This window comes from Pseudopodoces humilis, chromosome 9, assembly GCF_049639895.1.
Source record: "Pseudopodoces humilis isolate 2021_Gansu_Grassland_sample_001 chromosome 9, ASM4963989v1, whole genome shotgun sequence".
In the NCBI taxonomy this organism is placed as follows: Eukaryota; Metazoa; Chordata; class Aves; order Passeriformes; family Paridae; genus Pseudopodoces; species Pseudopodoces humilis.
In genome coordinates, this window is record NC_142208.1 from 11,752,688 (window position 1) to 11,774,653 (window position 21,966).

The 21,966-nt window shown below is 39.8% G+C and overlaps 1 protein-coding gene across 1 annotated transcript in view; it reads right to left on the reverse strand.

Moving 5' to 3' along the window:
• RET (ret proto-oncogene) overlaps nt 1–20,999 on the reverse strand; it is a 73,671-nt gene extending 52,672 nt beyond the window's left edge. Inside the window, exon 1 of the mRNA XM_088059320.1 lies at nt 20,922–20,999. Coding sequence (XP_087915446.1) covers nt 20,922–20,967 — 46 coding nt within the window. The 5' untranslated portion in view covers nt 20,968–20,999. The remainder of the gene's footprint in view (nt 1–20,921) is intronic.
• Between the last annotated feature and the right edge of the window lie 967 nt (nt 21,000–21,966).

Sequence of the window (21,966 nt, forward strand, 5' to 3'; positions counted from 1 at the left end):
TGGCTTTGATTTTGGCTCTTAGGTGTCCTTGAGTTCCAAGATTTTAGCTAATTATTTTGAGGCTTATCTACCAAAATAAGAAGGGCCTGATAGGAAATGATCACAAACATCAGCAGCTGCTATGCATAGATGCTACTGATACAGGGACAGCTGGGTACACATTTCTGCGGTCATTTCCTTGATGAATAGAGAGTGCACTGTTGGACATAAAAATGGCATTGTCAGCCTCTCTCAAAACACTATAGGTTCAGTCCTGATCTGAATGGCTAAGACTTGTCTTTAAGCAACAAAAAGTCTCCAAAATCTGTCAGTCCTTGTCCTGCTGGCACTCCATGCCTAGGAAGACAATAGCTTTCACTAGCAACTCTCAAACCTGCAAGGCACGCGTCTGATTCTGCAAAAGGTTACAACGGACATGTCCCTTAAGCACACAGAGAACAGAGGTTTTAAAAAGGATACTCATTCAGCCAGCTAGGTTCATGCTCCAGCAGGAGCCAGAAAAACATGTCACAGGGCCTCTGGGGAAACAACTCAATGCTCCAGGCGGGCAACCCAGGGCAGTTGGCAAAACAAAGTACGAGTGAAAGAGGAAATCTCCTCTTCAAAGGCTAACAAGGGAAGGGGCAAAACATGGCCATGTTGAAGCCTGCTCCTAAATGTCATTATTCAAGGAAAGTTAATGACTCTTCTCCTCATACACAGGATGTGCTCTTCCCCCATAAGTTATCATTTAAAGAATCAACTAGTACTAACTAAGCACGCTATTAGCTGTTGATATTTAATAATAGAAGAACAGAAGCCACAGCTCTGGCCTTGCCAGGCCTCTTGATTAAGGGCAGCATTGTAACTAACAGTGCCGTTGGCACTTTGACAGGTTCAGGAGGTTAGTGCAAATTTCTGACAGGATTTGCACATCAGTGCGTTACTGAATCACTCACTAACCAACCTTTCTGGACCAAAAAAAAAAATAAAATCTTGTGGCCTTAGGAAAAAACCAGCAAAATTATGACATTTTCTCACAGGGCACTGTTCCAGACCTTAAGATGTGGTGAAGAGCAGAGCAGCATCTGTATCAGCAAAATGATTATTCAGTAACTGATATACTGGTGCCCCAGTAAACAAAACTGCCCAAGAGTTACTGATATGCCAGTACCTCAGAGCATGAAGAAGGAAATTGTGAGTAATACAGAGAGCTGATGAAGAAAAATTCCAAGGAGTTTCTATATTATATCAAGCTAGATCAGTAAATAGAAAAATTTGAAAGCAGGGACACAGCACTTTATTTCTGCAGAATCCACATTTACACCATGAATACTTGAATCAGTCATGGATGTCTTGGCCCCCAGAGAATAAATGAAAACACAAAAAACTCAGACAACAAAAAAATTACACCAAAATCCCCCCCAAAACCCAAACAAAAAAACAAAAAAAAACCAAAAAACCCCAAAGAAATAAACAATAAAAGAAAAAATAAAAAGGGAAAAAAAATAGACACCAAAAAACCCCATGCAGAACCCTACTAAACCATTTCCACAAAAGTAACAATCCAAGCTAAACAAGTTTTGGAAGAAGATATTATCTGCATTAACCAACTACAAAGCTTTAAAAGGCTATATAAAGACAAGAGCCAATATACAAGGAAATGTATAAGCAAATGCAAAAACAAGACCAAAATCTAGGAAAATCATTTTCCAAGCTTCCTTCTGATGAGATGAATTAGGCCATGGAACGTCCCCATTGCTCAGGCAGGCTGAAGTTGGACAGAACACTGGAAATGCATACTGCAGGGAAACTTGGAAGCCAGACACGTTCAAAAGTCCTTTCCATCTTTAGCCTCTCTTTTTCTACAACTAACAGGTCTAAACTGTGATAGAGTTTCCAGGTTTTTACTAAAACAAGGATGAGATATTTGTCATTGCAAAGCTACCTCTAACAGGCAAAGCCAGAGGCGCTCAAAGGAACGAGATAAAACAGATGTCAGAGCTCTCTCGCTGAGTGCTTTAGTCTGAGGGCTCAGTTTAGCAACATGAAGATGTTTATGCTCCCTGCAAGAGGACTTCAAATGGCTTGTCTACAGAAATTACTTTAGAGGAATATTTTACATGACATCATCCAACTACATTAAGTCAGTTCAATTACTGGTAATCAACTTAGAATATATCTGTGTAGTTATTTTTAGAGGTTTTACTGAGGTTTATTAGGAGAACATATTCTAGCACTCCCTTTATTAAGATGCCATAATGCTCAGCTATTTTGGTAAAGGACAATTTTATTTTTATGCCTTTTGTGTAACATTTGGGGTTTTGAACAGTTTTATCCTTTCTTACATTCCCCAGAGTTAGTTACTTCTGAGGACAAATGTCCACTGATTAACAATGAAAACACACAGGTTGCAGGGAATTGAATTAAGGGATAGACTACAGAGTGCTGGGTCTAACTATCCAGGAATTTGCTTCTCCCTTCTCAATGAAGCTCAAGGAAAACACTCAAAGTCCTGACAGCCTCCAAAGAAGTTATGTTTCTCGTTTTCACAGTTCAAAATAACACACAGCATGCAAAGGACAGTAGAGTTCCCAATAAACACAACAGGATAGCCAGTTTCCCATTCTGGATGTTGGATGCTGCTGGGATGCACTAACTCAGTGGCAGGAGAGCTCTGCAGCCCTGCTCTTGCTGCATAATAAAAAAGAGTTTCAGCAGCACATAGGTAGGGCAGGCTCATCTGTGGTACCACCACTACACAGGGGAACTTCTCACTCCTCTGGGAGCTGGGAAAGGGAGTAAATACATTTTAAAATCATCTTCTGCTTATCTTTTTCACATGGATATTATCTTACCCCTCATGCTGTAATAGATCAGGATGTAATCCATAAAAATAATATGAAACTAACATGAGTGGGGTGAGGATAAGTTAAAGACAAAGCAGGTTGAAAAAAAAAAAAGTCTCCCTTCCACTCTATACTACCACTGTTTCTTTAGACTAGCTTTTATTACTTGACCAACATTTTTTAAGGGTCTGTTTTGTTTTCAATACACATGTAACTCCCATTACTGTCAGTGGAAATTATGTATGCACAACAGTAGCAAACCAGACTGCAGGATATTTAGCTCTCTAAGGTATCCATGTCCCTGTTACAGTCATGATTCAGGAGAAAAGCCAACAAATATATTTGGAATTCTGCCTTTAAACAAACACCATATTATAACAGGCAAAAGGATTGCCTGATTCTTCTAAATGGAGGCAATACACAAGAGTGAATCCTACTTAAACCAACAAAAGACTGGATTAACAACATTTATCTTTTTCCACCATTCCCTCAATGTTGCAGTGCTTCACATGATGAAATTGATCAGAAATATCTCTTTAGAAAAACAAAGACAGGATTTTTCACTTACCTTTATACTGAAATAGTTAAAAAATTACAGCAATACTTGAGAATAGCACACAAGAAGATTGTAATATTGAGGGACTAGAACTAAAAGCGCTTTTCCATTCACAGACCACAAACAGCTTTTACAATATTGGATCTCCATCGCCATAAATTGGAGGAGAAAATAACGGGTAGAGTGGAAGAAATTTGGCCAAGAACTGAAATGAAAAGGAAACCATTTTTCCTAACTCCTCATCTGACATTTTGTCCTCTGCAGCCTGTCAAGCTCTTCTTGACAAGCCAGTGTGTTGCCCTCTCAGAAGTCAAAATCCCATGAGATCATGGAGGTTTTTCTTTTCCACATAAAGAATCGTGATATGCAGAAGCTCTGACAATAACCTGTTCATTCAACTTGCCATTATTCTCCCAAGTATGAACAAACCTCCCTTCAGATACCTACACCAGTTCAGTTCCTCAGGCCTTTATATTCACCCCTCTTCAGTCTTCCTCCACTTCTAAGGCTAAATGTGAAAAACCCACATTAGCAGCAGCATATTCATCACTGTGTGCCTTAAAATCAGAGGAAGGCACTTGAATTCCAGTAAGAGCACGTCTTTTCATTCCACCACTAATCATCTCACTGCAACGTTTTCCCTAAACCACACTTGAGGTTTTTATTAAGAAATTAAATCTAATCATCAATGCAGGGATATGAACTAGAGAGTCTCTGGGCACAGACACTTGTCCTGCCAGGCTACACACACCACAAGACTGTAAAAGCAATCATGCTTTTTAAAACTCTATTTCTTCAATGAACACACTGCTCTCTCTGTGCCAAATGGAATTCTGACAGGGTCTCAAAACCAACACAAAAGGTGAAATGAAACTTAATGAGAGTTTTGAAGCTGAAATCCACGAAGCTTGATCCTACCCGAAGTTATTTCATTTCTGTCACAGGAGGAAATCTCATAATAGACCTTAAGCTCCCTCTGAACACCTCTGTTTGAAAAAACAGACCCATATTAGCAGTGTATTAGCAGTCACAAATGCTAGTCTAGACATTACAGCTACAGCCTCCTTCTTTAATCCTCTCTGGCTCATATTTATCTGCATGCACTGGTTGTGTTCATCCACATGGCTTTCTTGGCAATTTGGATTTCTCAAGGAACCTGGCTTGAATTTGGTTCTAGGAATACCCAGTGCAGTTTTACTTATAAAAGTGATTAATTGAAGACTCTAAGCTGTTACTACCTTCAATAGGAAATAAAATGTCACTCAGCAAGCCATAAATCATGGAAGCTGCCAATAAAAGCACCTGAACCGTACAAGTCAGAATCATGCAAGCCTACTATCTGGGAAAAAAAAAGTGCATCCTTGCAACAAAATAACACCAATTACTTGTTTTATTAAACAGCTATAAACTTTTCAGATAATAGCTGACTTTGTGCAAAATATCCTTCCCTGATTTATCATGGATAATAAGCTTGTGGATGCAAACATTAAGGCATTTTAAATTTTATGACTTTTTTCTTGTGTGAGTCACAAGGATTGATCCAAGCCCTCTGAAGGCAGTAGTGCTTGTCAATGTTTGGACAAAATTTAAACTCTTTTTGGTGGATGTCTATCTTATCTCCTACTAGTTCACTTATTTATTTACTTCCCCACCACCTCCCCTTAATAATTTAACACACTGACAGCAAAGAACTGCTTAATTCTCAAGTAACATATTGACTTTGTAAGGAGTAAATGAAACAAATTAATAAATTTAGTAGAACTTATTTGTAATGACAATAAATCTCTCATAACAAGATTAATTTTATCAAGCGCACTGTCTATTAGCTTGTAAAGAAATACTGTAAAATAAAAGCAGTCTTGCTGGCACATTGTATTGTCTTCCATAAGGTGTTTGCTAAACAGTGTAGCTATATTGTGATAGTGGCTTTCACTGTAAATCTGTTTTTCTCATCAGCGTCGTTTTCTCTGTTTTCCATAAATCTCTTTTGCATGTGGCAGCGTAGGAAGAAAAAGCACTTCAGTAAGGCAACTCCTGCTCTCTTCTACAATGCTTGTGGTGGGATAGCATTGAGTATTTGTTTTATTTATGTTTGACAGACCTTATATAGAAATATGTAATGTATGTAGCATGTATAAGATATATTGAATGTAGCATGTTAAAACGTGCATTGACAATTTAACACATGCAAGCTACCATGGTTCCACTTTTTCACCGTGGGAATGGGACACAACAATCACTAAGAGAGTCTGCACTACATGGATCTTGCAGTTTTCTAATAAATCAAATGGCCTGGTGAAGAAAGATATCTTAAGTTACATTGTTCTCAGGAAATTAAAAATGCTTCACAGTACATGACACCTATCAAGAGTTGTGAATAAGTATAATCATAGTCTAACAAAACCAATCTACTTCATAATTTTTTACACTGCTTTTGACTGCCATACCTAAATGCTGCCTAAGTAAGTATTTCTATACTCGAAGATTAAGAGTGGCTGTAACAGAAGAATCTGGTCTTTTTCCTCCATCTCCAGAGCTCCCCAGAGCACAGGGATGTCTTCAAATCTGTCTTGGACACAGTGCTTCCGAAGGTTTTTAGAACATTGAGAAAGTGTTGCTCCTGTTTCCACCCAGTCTTTTCACTGTCCATGTTTCCTCATGAGCAAATATTCTGATCCAGAATTTTCATGTGTTTTGCTCAAGGTCTTACAAGATGTCTTGCTCCAGAAGAATACAGTAAATGCAAAGGTAATGCTCTTGACTTAGCTGGAATGTTTTCTTGATCCCACCTCTCCATCTGCAGAAAATAATGTCATTTCTTTGACGCAGTTAATGACAGGAGCAACAACCTGGCTGTCAACGACAACAGCAAGATTTTACATAGCAGAAGCAGCCCCAGGTGCTGAACAGGAAGCATGGATGGAACTGCCATGTGAAAAGTGCCAGATACAGCTTGTTTCTGACAAAAGTAACTGAAATATCCTTCCGCGGCTTGTTATTACATTAGATTTTTCTTGTTCCCTTGCTGCAGCTGTCTTTAACAAGAAAATTTTGAAAAAGCAAACACAGGTGTTTACCCAAGGATCAATTCACCTGCTGTTGCTCTGCTCCACCTGGCCCTGTCGCTCACTACCTGGCCCAGCCGTACAGCTGGGATGACTCATCTCTGCACGAGAACATTTTTAAATGATCTGTTGATCTGTTTTCAGGGGTTTGGTGCTGCAAAAGGAGAAGGAGGGATAAAGACCTTTCTTTAATACCACATCATTTATCTACTTTGCATCACGCTTTTACCTTCTTTGAAACAGCAAAAGCACAGTGGCTGAAACCTCCAGGCTTCTGAATGCCAGGCTAATGTGCAGTTCACCCCCTCATAATGAAAGGCACCATAATTCACGGGCATCTGCATCATCTTCCCCCAGAAAACAATTTACTGAAGCAGCAAAAAGGAAAGAGCTTTCCAAGTTTGTTGCAAAATTTCAGATCCTTGTTTTAACGGAGTTGATGGATTTCCAGAAGCAGAGTGGAGTGCTCTGCTTTGAATTAGCCATTATCTTTTACATCCCTCCATGTTTCCTGTCATCACAAAAGAAGATGAGTTACCCTTTAACTTACTGTAGAATAATCTCTGACTACCAGCAAAGGGGTAGTTAATGCTATTGGCAAGGATGATTTAGGAGACAATTTCAAAGTTCAGCTAACTATAAAAACAGAAGTCATAGTAAAACAGCCTCATTCATTCTGCATATCGAGTGTGAGAGAAGCAGGGCTTAATACCACAAGTGCTGGGAGATGTGACAGTATGATGCAAAAGGGCAGTTTCTCACTTTCTCCCTTGACAAATGCATCCAGTTTTGCTGACAGGAATTGGTGTTCATCAACCACTGCTAAAATATAATATATTAAGTATGACATCAGTGCCCAGACCAGATCTGACAGGCCTAAGTGTACGAAGAGGAAATCCTTACCCTTACAGATCCAGCAGAATAATCCTGACTTTACAACTTTCATATCTAAATAAACCAAGTAACCTAACAGCTGCAGACAGGATATATTCTGGCAAGGCTTGATTCTAAACTTATTTTTAAGCCTCCTATAATAAAAATGTCCATTGTTTCAGAAAGTTACAAGTTCTTTTCAGTGCCTTAAGAATAGCAGCAAATGCCCTCAAGCTATTTGACAGTCAGAAGCTTTCTTGCTTTGACTATTTTCTTCAACTTGTTATTTTTACACACGTGCATATACATATAAATATATACATATGATTGATTTTTTTCCCACAAAAAGTGAAACCCTTCTCAAAAAAAAAAAAAAAAGGGGAAAAAAAAGGAAGAAAAAGAGGAAGGAGCAGTTGTGTATTCAAAATTGTTTAACAAAAAGGAAGGAGCAGTTGTGTATTCAAAATTGTTTAACAAAAATTTTGTTATAGAAGATTGTCGCAAGAGAGGTTCCCAGCATTTTGTATCACTGTATGCCTCTCAATCCTCATCCCTTTCTTATGATCAAATACATGTTCATCATCAAGGCTTTAACTGTAAGTACTACTGAAACAGTTTAACAAGGCATCTCAGATCTTTACCATGGCTGACAGCCCATCAGAAATCTACAGTTCAAGAACCAGAGATCTAAAGGTAACGCATTTTCCCATAGATATTCAGCTGACAGAGCCACAATCCAGAAACACTGAAACTGAGACAAAGACCACCACCATCTGTCAGTCATGTTCTGAAGGAAACTATAGTTTGAGAAGAACCACTCCAGAAAGAGTAAACTCAAATAAACTTGTGTATATTTATCTGTCAACTTGACCATAAGAAGACTCTTAATTTCATAATGAGAAACACAGACCCTTGAAAATGCAAAGCACCTTAAATGCACCTGATTCTCCACCAGCATTTGCAAAATAACAGGAACATTATTTAGGGAGATAAAATTAGCAAAACAGTCCATGTGGCTTATTTAATTTCCAGGGTATGCATTTTATGTCACTCTGCAACTTCACACTTCATATATCACCATACAACATGTTGTTATAAAAAAACACCCATGGAAACCTAAAACAGGGAGCCCATGCAAAAATTCCTGTGTGATACTCCATTGGTAGGATTACTAGGTGATTTTTGACTAGGGCTTGAATATCCTGTTAAATATTGACCTAACTGTGGCAGAGATCATGATGCCCATCACTGGCCATTTGTTCCCACAACAATCCAAAATCGTTTACCCAGACAGCTCTACAAAAACATCAGCAGTGAGAAAGCTGCCAATGACCACACTTAAATGACTTTAAGATTTCAGTGTTAATGTCTCATTGAGATAAATGGAACAGTCCCTCACTCTTACAGTTTTTCTTCCAAAGTGATTTGCAAATTCTGGAAGTTGACACCAGCTATTTTTTTCATAACTTGATGTTGGGAAAAGTCACCATGGCAAAAGAAGTAACAAGTAAGTCCTATTGTGCTCTCCAGAAGCAAGTATAACATCTTTAAAAGAAAAAATACCCACTATTAGTAATAGTGACAACTGAATTAATTTTTAATTATTTTACAGCCCACAGGTTACCTGAAATCTCACTGAGAAATTCATCTTCATTAAGTAATGCTAGAAAAAACTATGACCCCATTAAACATACAAGCATACCATTATCTGAAAATCTGGCCCGTTCTGCTTTTGACAGTACTTTTGCACTGACAGTTTCCTGTTTTTTTCCTAAGCTTCAGTCTGTTTTCCCTCATCCAGTAAAACTGGTGGTATAAGGAACAGAAAAGAAACAAGCATTTTAACACACACTTTGTTGAAATTTCCCCAGGCAAGTGAAACAGGTACAGAAGCTGGAATGTAGCAGATGAATTAATTTCATTGTGGTTTTTTATTATTTTAATTCCTTATCTCTTTTTTTTAAGCTCATTCTTTCTAAATAGGGTTATATTTTGGAACTCTGGTCAATCCTAAATCCATGTGGATATTTAACAAAAAAGGTCCAGGCAGGTCTTTGCACAAAAGGCTTCAGAATTGCTACCATTTTGGCAATATACTCCCTGATCCAGGGGTATATCTACATCCATAATCCAGCAGTATCTAAGGGCAGTTGTAATTAAAGCTCTTAGAAGGAGGTGTCTGGTGTGAAAAGGGAAAAATGAGGTTCTGCAGTTTCTCTGAATCACCTCTGCCACGATAATGCTCCTTCCTGTCTTTTTAATGAATGCAGAAAGAGCTAAGGCTTAATGTTTTCATTCTATTGAGAGACAGATTGGACTCACAAGCTATTCAAAAGTTAAATGTGGAAAAAAGTCCAAATAAAACATTCCTTCCAGACAAAATCACATGTCTAAACAATCACAGATGCTGTGACAGTGTCTGCACTCTCTATCAAGACATTTGGAAAGGTAATCATGCACTCAGTGCAATTTCATTTTCAAGGAACAATAGCCTTTCTCTTCTTCATAGCTACCTCCTCTTTCTTGCATTCAGATTGGGATAATGTCACTCTGGCACATATAGGGTAAGCAGAAATCTTCTAAGAATGGGAAATAGGATAACATTATAGGATTGCACCATTTTTCCCTGGAGTTTTGTAAAACACCTTATCACCAGCTCCTTCCATGAGACCAGTGCTGCCAAGCAGAAGTAGTTAAGTAGCTCATGTCCCAAACCCCATTTTAAATTAAGCATATTTAAACATAAACATTTAAATTGAAAATGTGAAGCTACAATGAATGCAGTGGAAGACGCTAACTGTGAAACAGAACCAACAGTAGAAAAATACAAGCTGCAGTTCTTCAAAGATCAAAATCTAACAAAGCATTGCACTGATAAAAGGGAGAGTTCTCAGCAGCTGATGTCAAAGAAAGATAAATGGTCCTGGCAATCGTAATTTGAGATTCAGGGTGGAAAATATTGACAGTAGAGATATAATCCCAGTGCTAATTTTTCTCATGGTCTCTCTGCTATCATAAAATTCTCATTTAACAAGAACTGCCTACCAAATCATAAATCCAGTTTAACCTTTAAGAAAATGGATCCTCAAATTCTGTGTCTACTTCAACAAACACCATCACTCCAATGAATTTCATTTTTTATCTGGAGAAAACAGCACTCTTTATTTTTCTGGGTGACAAGGTTAGGCCACGTATACAGACTTTTTCAAGGTCTTAATTGGAAATGCTCAGTGCCACTATGAGGTCCCCAACTCACTGTCTGGGATTTGAGAATGCTGAGCATGGAATTAGAAATTGATTTTTGAAAAGACAAAGACCACCATATATCAAATATATCCCTGGGGATACTCTGAAAACCAGAAACTCCAGAAGTTCGTCTTGACATCAAAGGCATCTTACCCCTGCCTATTCAGCTGTTGATGATTAACAATGTAAGTATTTTGATACTAACTCTCAAGTTGCATTAACTGCAGACTTAAGTTATCATGATCTCATAAGGAGCCCTGATTGACCAAACACCAGACATTAGCTTCAGCAGACATACAAAGGCTGCATTTGTCCTGTTTTTAACACCCCAAGCACAAAACCATGAGGAGATGAAGTCCAAAGTTTCCAAGAGAGGTCATCCAAGGCAGGATTGATAACCAACCATCAATACACTGCTGTCCCACCTGTTCTTAAGATACTTCCAATTAACAGAAACCCCACAATGACTGCAGACAACAGATCCTTTTAGCTCCCTGCTACCAGAACATTTCCCTTATATCACTTGCTATGTCCCAAGTGTTTGTTTTCACCATTACTCAATTTCCACCAGTACATCCACCTTTGTAATACTTCAGCCTAAACTGAAAAATTTGAACTCTGCACTTTCTCAGTTGACTTTGTGAATAAATATTGCCGTTCATTTCTGTTTTTCTTCAAAAATGGTGTTTTCTACATTTCTTGTTATTATCCTTTGCATTTCAAGAAGTATGAAGAACAAAATACACCATTCAAAACTGGTTACTGCCAGGCATCATCAGGAAATAAACTACTGTGTCAGGTAATTCTTACATTGTCTTACATACCATTACCAAGTTTACCAGAGAAAGGAGAAAAAAAAATCTTTTGTCATAAGGACTCTTTAGCAACAGAACATTTTATAAAGTAAGTAAAAGCCCTTGCTACCAGTGTTATTACACTGACAAATATAACTACTGTATGCAATCTAAACTGAGTTTTTAATGACCGATCTAAATATTTAAATAAGGTATTTAAATTATTGTCTCTAGGAAATTGTGCTGTGGACAAAAACATTCTGAAAGGCCAAAGTAGAGACTTGTAGAGATTCATCCCCTTTGCTTTTTAATTGCCAGGTATTAAGGATGGCTCTGCCATGATGCCAAAATGGCCTTTGCAAAGACAGAAGACAATTTTTTTCCAATAAACTAAAATATTGACACCCAACTGCATGATGCCAGGAAAACGTGGATTTAAGAAGTTATTGGAAAAATTATAAAAATACAAATAATAGTCTACAGCAGCTAGATTGAAAAAAAAATAATAGGTGGAGGGGCAGCATCGAAAAAGATAGTAAAACCTTGGGCTTTTTTTTACAGCTTGTTTTCTTTAGACATTTACTGCCCTAAAACCTTTGGTCCAACTTTCATTCCAAATTTTGTTAGACTAGAATCTAAGAAAATAAATAGTTTAAAAAGACCCTTTTTCCAACAACAGACTCACTTCAATGCCTCAGTAAGAAAAATAATTTTATAAATGTTTCTGATTTTCACAGAGCATTTAAGGGTGATCTATCACAGTCTCTTAAGATGACCCTCTTTATTGTTAAATCTACAGAAGCTAAGTTTTAAAGGTTGGGGTTTTGTCTCCTTTTTCAAATAAAAATATTCTGGAAAATACATGTTATAAACTCTCTCACTAGCCAGAGAGTCGTCAGCAAAACAATTTAATATAACTTTTCTAATCTTCACAAAGGCAAAAGTTTACCAAAGCAATAAACTTGTTTAAAATGCCTTCTCATCTAGAGCATGTCAGCAGTGCTGAATTGAAATGTGCAATAAAATTTATATTACAGCCATATTGTTTCCCCTTCATTACTTTAAAGCGCATACGTTCAAACCCAAAATCTAAACACTCTCATTGCTTTTTTTGTTTCATAATAGCAATTGGGATGAGCCATTTTACACAAATCATCTTCTTCAGTCCTTTTTACTTCATTGGCATCCACAAGCTCAGCTAGAGAAAGCTCTACCCAAAATTGCTGAAAAGGAGTAACAGACAATCATATTTTTTTTTTAATATTTGTTTCTGTATTTCTCTCCAAAGACACTGTGACTATCAAAATACAAATGGGGCACCCAATACATAACTCACACTTCAAAGGCAGGCAAGCTAAGGTAGCACCAGAAACCACTGCCAAAAATCTATAGCCCAGGGAAACAGCAGTCCTACAGAAAGGCTCAAGGGCATCTTCCCTGGTCTAACTGAGGAAAGTTACACTATTAAGTCTACTCATTAAAACTACCCAGTCAAAAGAGTCACTCATACTACACACACACACACACACACAGAGAACTTTGTTCATGCTCTTAGTGAAAAGTATCTCAGATGTGTATCTTAACCTACTGATATTGACCAAGTGGTCAGAACACTGCACCTAAACCTCAGGCGACAAGGGAGGACAAAGACATCCAAACCAGCTCTAAGCAAACTAGCCCTGGTATTGTAAACCAAGGCAATACAGAGCTCTGTGCAAGCCATCCTCACCTACATGCCTGAGGAATAACATGTGCAGCAGTTTCCAAACTCGATGAATCTTTGTATTCTCCGGGCAGCAGAAGAATTTGAGATATTATTTTGACTGTTGGTGTGTTGGTCCCACAAAAGGAAATCCTGCACCTCAGAGTTATTTCAACGGTTAGACAGCACACACCAGGAAAGGGGAACCTGACATCAAAGGGGAGCAAAGAGAAATCTGGCACCTAAATGTACTGCCACAGAGTTTTAACTCTGGGAACTGTGCAGTTCCTTATGGGGCTTTGATGCAGCAGTCCCAGTCCAAAATGCTTTGCTGATATGGCATAAAACAAAGCATATGCTTAAGTACTTCAGAGATGTGAGAAGGCTCCTCTCAACTGTTTTACAAAATTTTGACTTCTCACTGCAAGTACCAAAGCAGCACTCTGTTTTGTTAATAGTTAGTGTTGGATATTTTCTCCAAAGGTCCTGTCACAACTTCCCAGTCATCACAGTGCAATTTCATATTTCCAGTGCCCTCTACCCAAATCCACTCTCTTGAACTACTCCAAATTTTAATTTTTTTGCATTTTTTTTCCTCTGGAAAATAAACTTCTTTTCCTATTAAAATAACAACTTTAAGCCCTTTCTTGATGAGAATTCTTTGGATTCTTTCCTTTCCCCTCGCTGTTATTCAGATTTCATGAACAGCACACTTCTGACTTACAGTTTTGCACACCACAATCTGGCAATATAAATGTGTTCACATAATTTCCTAGTGTCTGCTTTTATGCTGTATAAAAGAAAGCCTGGTTGCTGCCCTAGAGTACATATACATTTCAAACCCTCTGGTCTTCTGAGATGACTGACTGCCATAAACATATGTATTAATCATTCTATACGGTGTGTTCCCATCCAAATACACATAATCAATCTATTTTTTTTTTCATCAGCTTTTTAAAGTCATAGACTTTCATGGGCTAAATTTCAGTAAGCAATAGATTTTCTTTGACTTTATGTTACATTTTAGTTGCATTAATCCAAATTATTACTCCCCTTCTTGACCAAACAGCAGGAACACTGGCAGTCAGAACCTTCCTCCCAAATGCACAGCAGCAACACACAGAGCTACTTTTAACATGAAGCAAGTTTTAAGCAACACAGTGGCAAGGGAGAGAAAGAGAACCTAGAGAATAAAATCCATTCTCAACATATTGTGGACCATTGGTATTTTTTACATCCTTACTTCTCTTTGCACAGAAATACTTTTGAGTGTCTACAAGATAATAGGGTATGGAAAGGCGCCTCATCAACAAAGACAACAGATCTCCAGAAGCCAACCAGTGTAGAAGTATCACCTCTTAAGAGAGTCGAAGGAAGCTGCTCTACATCATCTTTGTCAGGGGCCAAACTGAAAGCATCAACTCTCTGTGCAGGAATAGTAAAGAACTATCCACAGTAACGCTTCTACTCTTCCCAAATCCAGAGAAACTATTACTTGTGTCTTTAAGCCACTGTGAGAGTCTTATCTCCAAGACACCTTCAGAATGGCACTGACAGGACCACAGGGTGCCTGCTCTAATTCAGTGGCTAAACAAGCCTTTAAGGGACTTTGGAGATACATGAAATTCTAGTCTACTCATGTCAACATGAGTCTTTCCATTTCACAAGTGGAAAGAGCAGATAATGGAATTGTCCATATCAGAAAACTTGGTGCCTCTGAATTAGGAGAAAAAGCTAGATTTAATTTTATTATCTGAGATTGAAATTTGTCTCACTTAGAAAAAAGCCATAATGGACACTAAAAAAAAAAATAAAACAACCAAAAAAACACCCATTACAGCAACACAAGCAACTTTGTTGTATCAGTTAAATATATTGTTTAATTAGTTTTCTAAATGCATACACTGAAAAGCCATTAGACAGCCATTAGGACTACTATATCCATTTTCTTTTTACAATCACCTGATTTACAATCAGCCAAATTTTTAAACTAATTCAGTCAAACAACATTTCTGGCACTATTACTCCAGCAAAGTTTCCAATTCCCTTTTTTCACTGCGATCACTTTAATTTTCCCTTAGGCTCTAAAGCACTGATGATCATCTTCATTTCAGCAGATTTACAGAGTATCTCTTAGGTTAAAATGTTCCTAGTATGTTTATGGTCTCATATCAAGATCCAGAAATCTGAAAATATTTAGCCATCTTTATGAAGTAATGTTTAAGAAAACTAGCTTTGTGTTCTCCTTATGTAGGGAAAAAGGAGATCACTTTCGATACTTTTTTTTTTTAAATCCTGAACTCCCAAAGGTGCAAAATCCATCTGGTTATTCACACTTCAGCTGACTTACTATTTTGTTAACAAAAACCTTCTTAATAACTTTATTAACTAGCAATACATCTACATGAAAACTTGTCAAAAGGCTCATAATGACTTTGTCAAAACATTTTGGAATATCTCAGTATATCTCACCAACAAAAGAATAAACCACATTGTAAAAATAAAGCCTTTGAACAGATTTCATTCCACAGCTTCTCCGATGCTGTTTTTCATTGATGCATTATCACTGCAGAGATTCTGTAAGGTTTCCCGTTGTGTTCTCCCTACTTTGCCTCAGCTCCAGTATAGCACAGTTTGGAACTGTGTTAGTCAATCAACAATGCACATGATATTCTAAGGATAAAGTTAATGATTGTGGTACTTTATGGAAAACTAAGAGAGAGTGTGAGACAACAAGAAAATGTGTAGCACAGCTGCTAACTGAACTTGAATCCTGATCTAACCAAACTAATACGCAAGCCTCAAATATCTGTCCTTCTCCCACAGTGATTGCTGCATTTATCATCGCAATGCTTCACTTGTTTGCTTTCCAAAATATAAGACAGTTATTAAAAAAAAAATATATCATCTGGAGAATTAACAATTCCAAAGTTTCTTTAGAACATTTTGGTGAATTTTTAAGCTTTGCTGTTGCCAAACCAGACCAAAGTATAAAGAGCTAAGAACTGACCACAGCATGAATGTGCCTCAATCCTGGAAGAAGATGCTCTTAAAATCCACCCTGCTCCCATAGGGAACCACCACCTGTGTTCAGGTAAGTTTTGCAATGTTCCTGATACAAATATCCACACTCGATAAGCACTGTCAGGCAATTTTTTACATTTCAAAACCAAGAGATAATTGCAGTCCGTCACCAGCTGGCACCACTTAGGGCTCTGCCGGAAAGCTGAAGGATGCCAATGTCTGAACAAAGCAAACCTTCTCCTCACCACAGACAGGCTCTAAATGACCTTTACACAACAAGGCTCTCCAGAAAACACCAAGCTTCTATAGTATGGATTTCTTCCAACCCATGGCATATTTGTGTCTGCTAGGTTGCTTTATGGGAGAGAAAGCAGCCTGGAGGAGTGGGACCGGCAATGCCAAACCAACCATGAAAGTACAGCAACAATTGAACAAATCCTTTCCTTCCTGCCAGAGGCCAAACTGCGGGAAAGAGAAGAAATGAAAATTAACAAAATACATGTGTTTTCACCAGCCGTATCTGTCATTTCAGCAAAAAAACTCAAAAATGTAAGAGACTATGAGATGTCATACAGATGGAAAACTGATGGTGGGCATGCTACTGAATCTTGCATTCAGGTGCTGAAGCCACACTGTCATACAGACTGACTGCTGATGTTAATGCTATGAGAAATCTTGTCTGTTAATCAAAGACTAACAAATAAGCTTTAAGCATTAAAATGCTGGCTTTTTGCTATCTTCATATTCATTTCCTTTATACAGTCTCTATGATAGCAAAAAAAAACTTGAATGAAGCCAAAGACCACGACTCCAACTAACTGACTGGCAGAAATAATCAAGCCAATAGCACATGTTGCCCTGACACCTTGAGAAGGCAGCACATAACAATGAGAAGGGAACTAAATATAACACAAATATGGATCCAATTAGAATGAATTTTAAAAAAACCCAACACAGTAAATTACTCTCTATGAAAGGGAAAATGCTTCAGGAGGTAAACTTCACTGCAAAATTTCCTTTGTGAAGAGACTGGAAGGTGAAGGACCTGACAATAGGAGTAAAATGAGGGAAGACATGAAGCCTAGAGGGCCACCGAGGGCCCAGGCTCCCTCCCTGGTAGGAGTGCTGGGATGAGCCCCAGTGAGTGTTGTGCGAGTGAAGCAGCAGTTTCAAGGTCCAATGCAGGCAGCAGCAGGTGACCAGAGAGAGGACAAGTGCCACCTGGGGAAGACCCAGAAGGTAAGATGACGAACCTCTGGGCAGAGAAAAACAACAAAGTAGGTAAGAACCAAAGCATCGTGATTAATACTCCTTTTCCTATTAAAAAGAGTAGTAAGGTTTGAAATTCCCACATAACTCTTCGAGATGCTTCCTGATTAATACTCACAAGATCTAATGAAGTGCCTTTCATGGTCCTCCACAGATTACCTTTGCCCACAGTCAGGGTCACAATAAAACAGAAGAATTTTCACTTTACAATGTAAAATCCTGATCATATATTGTCTGACCAGATAACTGTTTAAAAAAAATCCAGGCACACAAATTATGTCTGTCTTAGCCAGTTCCTGACCCAAGTCAATGGTCTGTGCTCCACATTTGATCTGATCAGCGGTGGTTTGATCTAAAGCTATGAGTGCACGGGAGATCTTTTATCTGGCAGAATCACACAGGTATTCTTTTCCTAGAGAAAGCACCCATTTGCTATCGTGAAATACAAATATTATGTGAAATATCCACACTTGGGGGAGAAGAACGTCAATATTTGCAGCTGGTTTCTGAAGTTGGTCTGTCCTTGATCTGGACACACGAGTTGAGCCTGGACTTGCTGTAAATTGTAACCAGTCAAAATATCAGCAGCAATCCCAGCAGCAGGGAAATGCACTGTAAGAATCAATCCCAAACAGTCCATAAACTACTATCAGAACTAGTACATTCATCAGTAGTTTTATATCACAGTCAATAAAATAGAAAAAAGTTTGAATAATCTGCATTCAAGAGCATATCGTTGAAGTAATTATTATTTCCATGAGCAGGTTTCCCTTCCAGTTTTACAAGATTTGCATATTGTAATGCTTACAAACTGTTTTATTCACTGAAAAGAAATTACCTTGTCAAAAGTACTCCCTCTAATAACAAAAATTACTTTCCAAACAAGACAACCCTACCAACTCTTTCCCACGGGCATTCTTTTCTACATTTAACTGAACAAGGTCCTCCTCTGATATAAATGAGCTTTCAGAATCAAAACTCCAGCACCAAGCAGCCAGGCAGCGTGATACGCAAGTAAACACCCTGAAGTCCTACAACTGACAAGATGTAAAACTTTTCAAAAAAGGACCTGTGCACACTCCATAATAAAACCCTGCATTTCTTTTGATTGGTAAAAAAAGACAGAAGCCTTAATTTGGAAAGAAACATTCCTTTTATTTTTGCTATTTCTAGGCTACTGCATGTTAAGAACAATGCCTGCAGGAGACTCACAAGTAGCCTGTGGTGCAAAAGCGCCAAGGCTGCGCCTTTCTGCTTCAGAACAAATGGCCCAGTGTGTTTTTTGAAGCCCGCCAATACAAAATAACCAAACCTAATCCTTTCAACTAACAGCACGCTCAGCAGATTGATTACGCCAGATCACTCAGTAAAATACCTCTGGGTTTGTTGTAAGCACGTTTTATGAACTACGGCAGTTCTAAGATTTCCAAAACCTCACATTTTGATAAACCAAAGATGCACCAATAGCAATTGAGTGCAAGGGTATCCCTGCAGGTTGACTTCAGGTGGGAATCCTCTATGATGAAGTCTTGCCTAGCTGAAAGAGATTCCACCACAACACCTGGCAAGAGCATGATAGTTACCACTGAAAAATCCCAGGCTTTCCCCTAGCATGGAGCCCACTGAAGTTTCACTGCGTTCCCCACGAGGGGAATGCATCACCACTCCTAAGACAGCTGTGGTTTCTAAACTGGAACTCTATGCATGCAGGGGTTTTGCTGGTACCTCCAAGACATAATGCTTCATCCCTGTTGTAAACACAGCTCTTACTGCATAAAAGCTAATTAGTGTCACACACCTAAACAACGTGAAGCAGCACTTCTCTACCAACAGACACCCATAGAACATTGCTAATATGCTGGACTTCTTGAAATAACTACGAATACAATTACCCCAAAGTGTGGGCATATATGTATACAACTTTTCTTCCCCATAGTTTTAGTAGAAACTAAGGGCAATCGAGTATGAAGCCTCAGTAGTCAAAGCTGAGAGCACAAGCAAAATATTTGCAATTTTAAGTATAAGCAAGCAGTATAGAAAAAATCTACTTGGTAGCCTACTCAAATAAATTAGATCCTATAATATTCCTCCCAACTACGGGCAGATCCAAATAGTTTAAAACTATTTCCAAGTGCTGCGGTTTGATATTTAGAAAGGTTTAGAGATCTATCTTGAGCGGAGAGAACACCTTTCCCATTTGAGAGTTTCAGAATGAAATTCATGGAGAGTCATACAACTAAATGGAAAATCAAATGGTGGTCCAACTGAAAGGGAAATGCTGCAGAAAAAAACCCCAAAAAACCAGCCATATGAGAAAGCAGCTCCGGAGTTCCTAACACCAGCTAGCTCAGGATGTGAACTACAATAATCTGGGATATCACAGCACGAATCGAAGTAAGCTCATTTGTTCAGCTTAAAGAGAAATCACTGAAAATCATCTTCAAGCAAAAGCATGTGAATCATTTTGGCTAATGAAAACATACCCCTCCAGCTGAAGAACTTACGTAAATTACATTTCTCCTAATTCTGCCAAAAACATTAAAGAAAATGGATTTGCCAAAGATAAAAGCAAAGTAGGCATGATAGATCATCCATTAGCAATACAAGTACGGCTAATTCTTCTTGACAGTGAAATGTCTTGGGATACAACCCACTTTATTTTTTTTACTAGATGTGTGTGTTTAGATACAGTATTTCCTACACATTTTATCCCCTTATATCTAGATTTCACTAGCAGTGAGAATTTACTACGATCAGGCCTTAACAATAATGTATTAAGTAAGAGAAAAAATAAGGGCAACTTAAAGTATTTTAGCATACTAAAGAAAAAAAATAAACTAAAAGTTAAACAGGAGCTTTACAATCTCTGCAAGTACAGAAAGTAATTTAAAATGGTGCAAATTAATACAGTTAAACTGAATTAATAACAAGAAGGAACAAGTCACACACTTACAGGGAATCACAAGGGGCAGAATTAATATTGCACTCTACTCACTGTTAGACCAACTAGTGAACTACTGGCCTGCTTTCGGCTTTACTTTTTTTCATAAATGCATATTTGGTGTGCAAGGTTGTACTGCATTCTCTAGCATACAACTTCGATTTATTCATGTAAATATCAGAAATCCATCAGCAAACAAAGCCATATGGAAGAAAAAGAGATATAATGGATTTTGTGTTTGCTTTAGAATCTTGACATCTGTGGATAGCATCATCTAAGTTACAATCCAATCACTACTCATATTCTGGTCATTTTCATATACCAATCCAAAACGCATTTTATCTGATGATACAAAAAGCTCTGGGAATGGGCTAACAGAGAAGAAATAATGTTTTAAAAACTTAAAATGGGACTATACTTCAGTATTTTCCCGTTCACATCATAAATTCAGAGAAAAGCAAACTCACATCTGTTCTAACTTAGCTTTTAAAAAACGAAGAAAACGTATCAGGATTATTTATATCTCGTTTGTATTTGTGGCAAGATTTTCGGAGCCGGACCGAGCCGCTGGTAGCACCTGAGCTCCGCGAAGTTCCCGGGGGGCCGGACTCGGCGCTACTTACCCCCGCAGAGCAGGAGGAACGCGGCTGTCCGCGCCGCCGAGCGCATCTTCCCCGCGCTGCTGCGGCCCCCCCTCGGCGCCCCGGGCAGCACCGGCCGGGCTGCCGGACGCTCCGCGGGCTCTCAGTCGGGCCGGCCCATGGCCCGGGCCGGCGGCAGCGGGCCGCGATGGGACGCACCGAGCAGGGCAGGGACGGGACGGCCCGTGCCGGGATGCTGCTCCGCCGGTCCTTCCCTCGGTCCTCCTGGGTCCGGTGCCGCCCCGCCGCCACCGGCCGGGAAAAAAGCGCCTCGTCCCCTCAGCGGTGCCGGCGCCTCTCTGCGGGGAGAAGCGAAGTCACGAGCGCAGCCCCCGCTCCGCCGCCGAGCCCCCCGCGCTGCCCGGGCGGCGGCACCGCCCGGGTCCCGCCCGGCCCCGGCCCCTCCTCCGCGGCCGCCGGGCCACTCTGCCCGGGCCGGCCCCCCCCGCGGGCGGCCCCCGCCCCGCCCCGCCCGCGGAGCCTCGGCCGCGGGGGCGCAGCGGCGGCCCCGCCCCCCGCCTCCCCGCGGGCAAGGTGCGGGCCGGGAGAGACAGCGCCGCGTCCCGGGGCAGCCGCCCGTGTTCCCCGGCCCCGCGGGCAGGAGCGGGGCGCGGGCGGGAGGAGCGGGAGGCGGCGGCTCGGGGGGGAGGAAGGCAGGCGAGCCGCGCAAACACACCAGGTGCGAGACAAAGCGGGGACAGGCGCTGCGGCACCAGGATGTACCCGAGTGGCCGCCTTCCCCGTCAGCCGAAACACATTAAACGTGTTGAATAATTAATCCTTGGGAGAGGAGACAATTTTTGCTTGATGGTAGGAGGATGCTGTAAAAGATGTGCGCTACCTGGCAGGCAACCAAAGTAACCCGGAACGCTCGCGTCCCGCTGAGCGGCGAAACGCCACTTTGAAACCGCAAGCGGGAAGGGGGTGGGAAATCTAACCGAGCCGAAGCAGAAATACGCTTTAACAGGTCGGGCTCGCCGAGAGAAGCACTCCGAAAAAGCCGCCGCTCACAAACACCGCCCAGAGC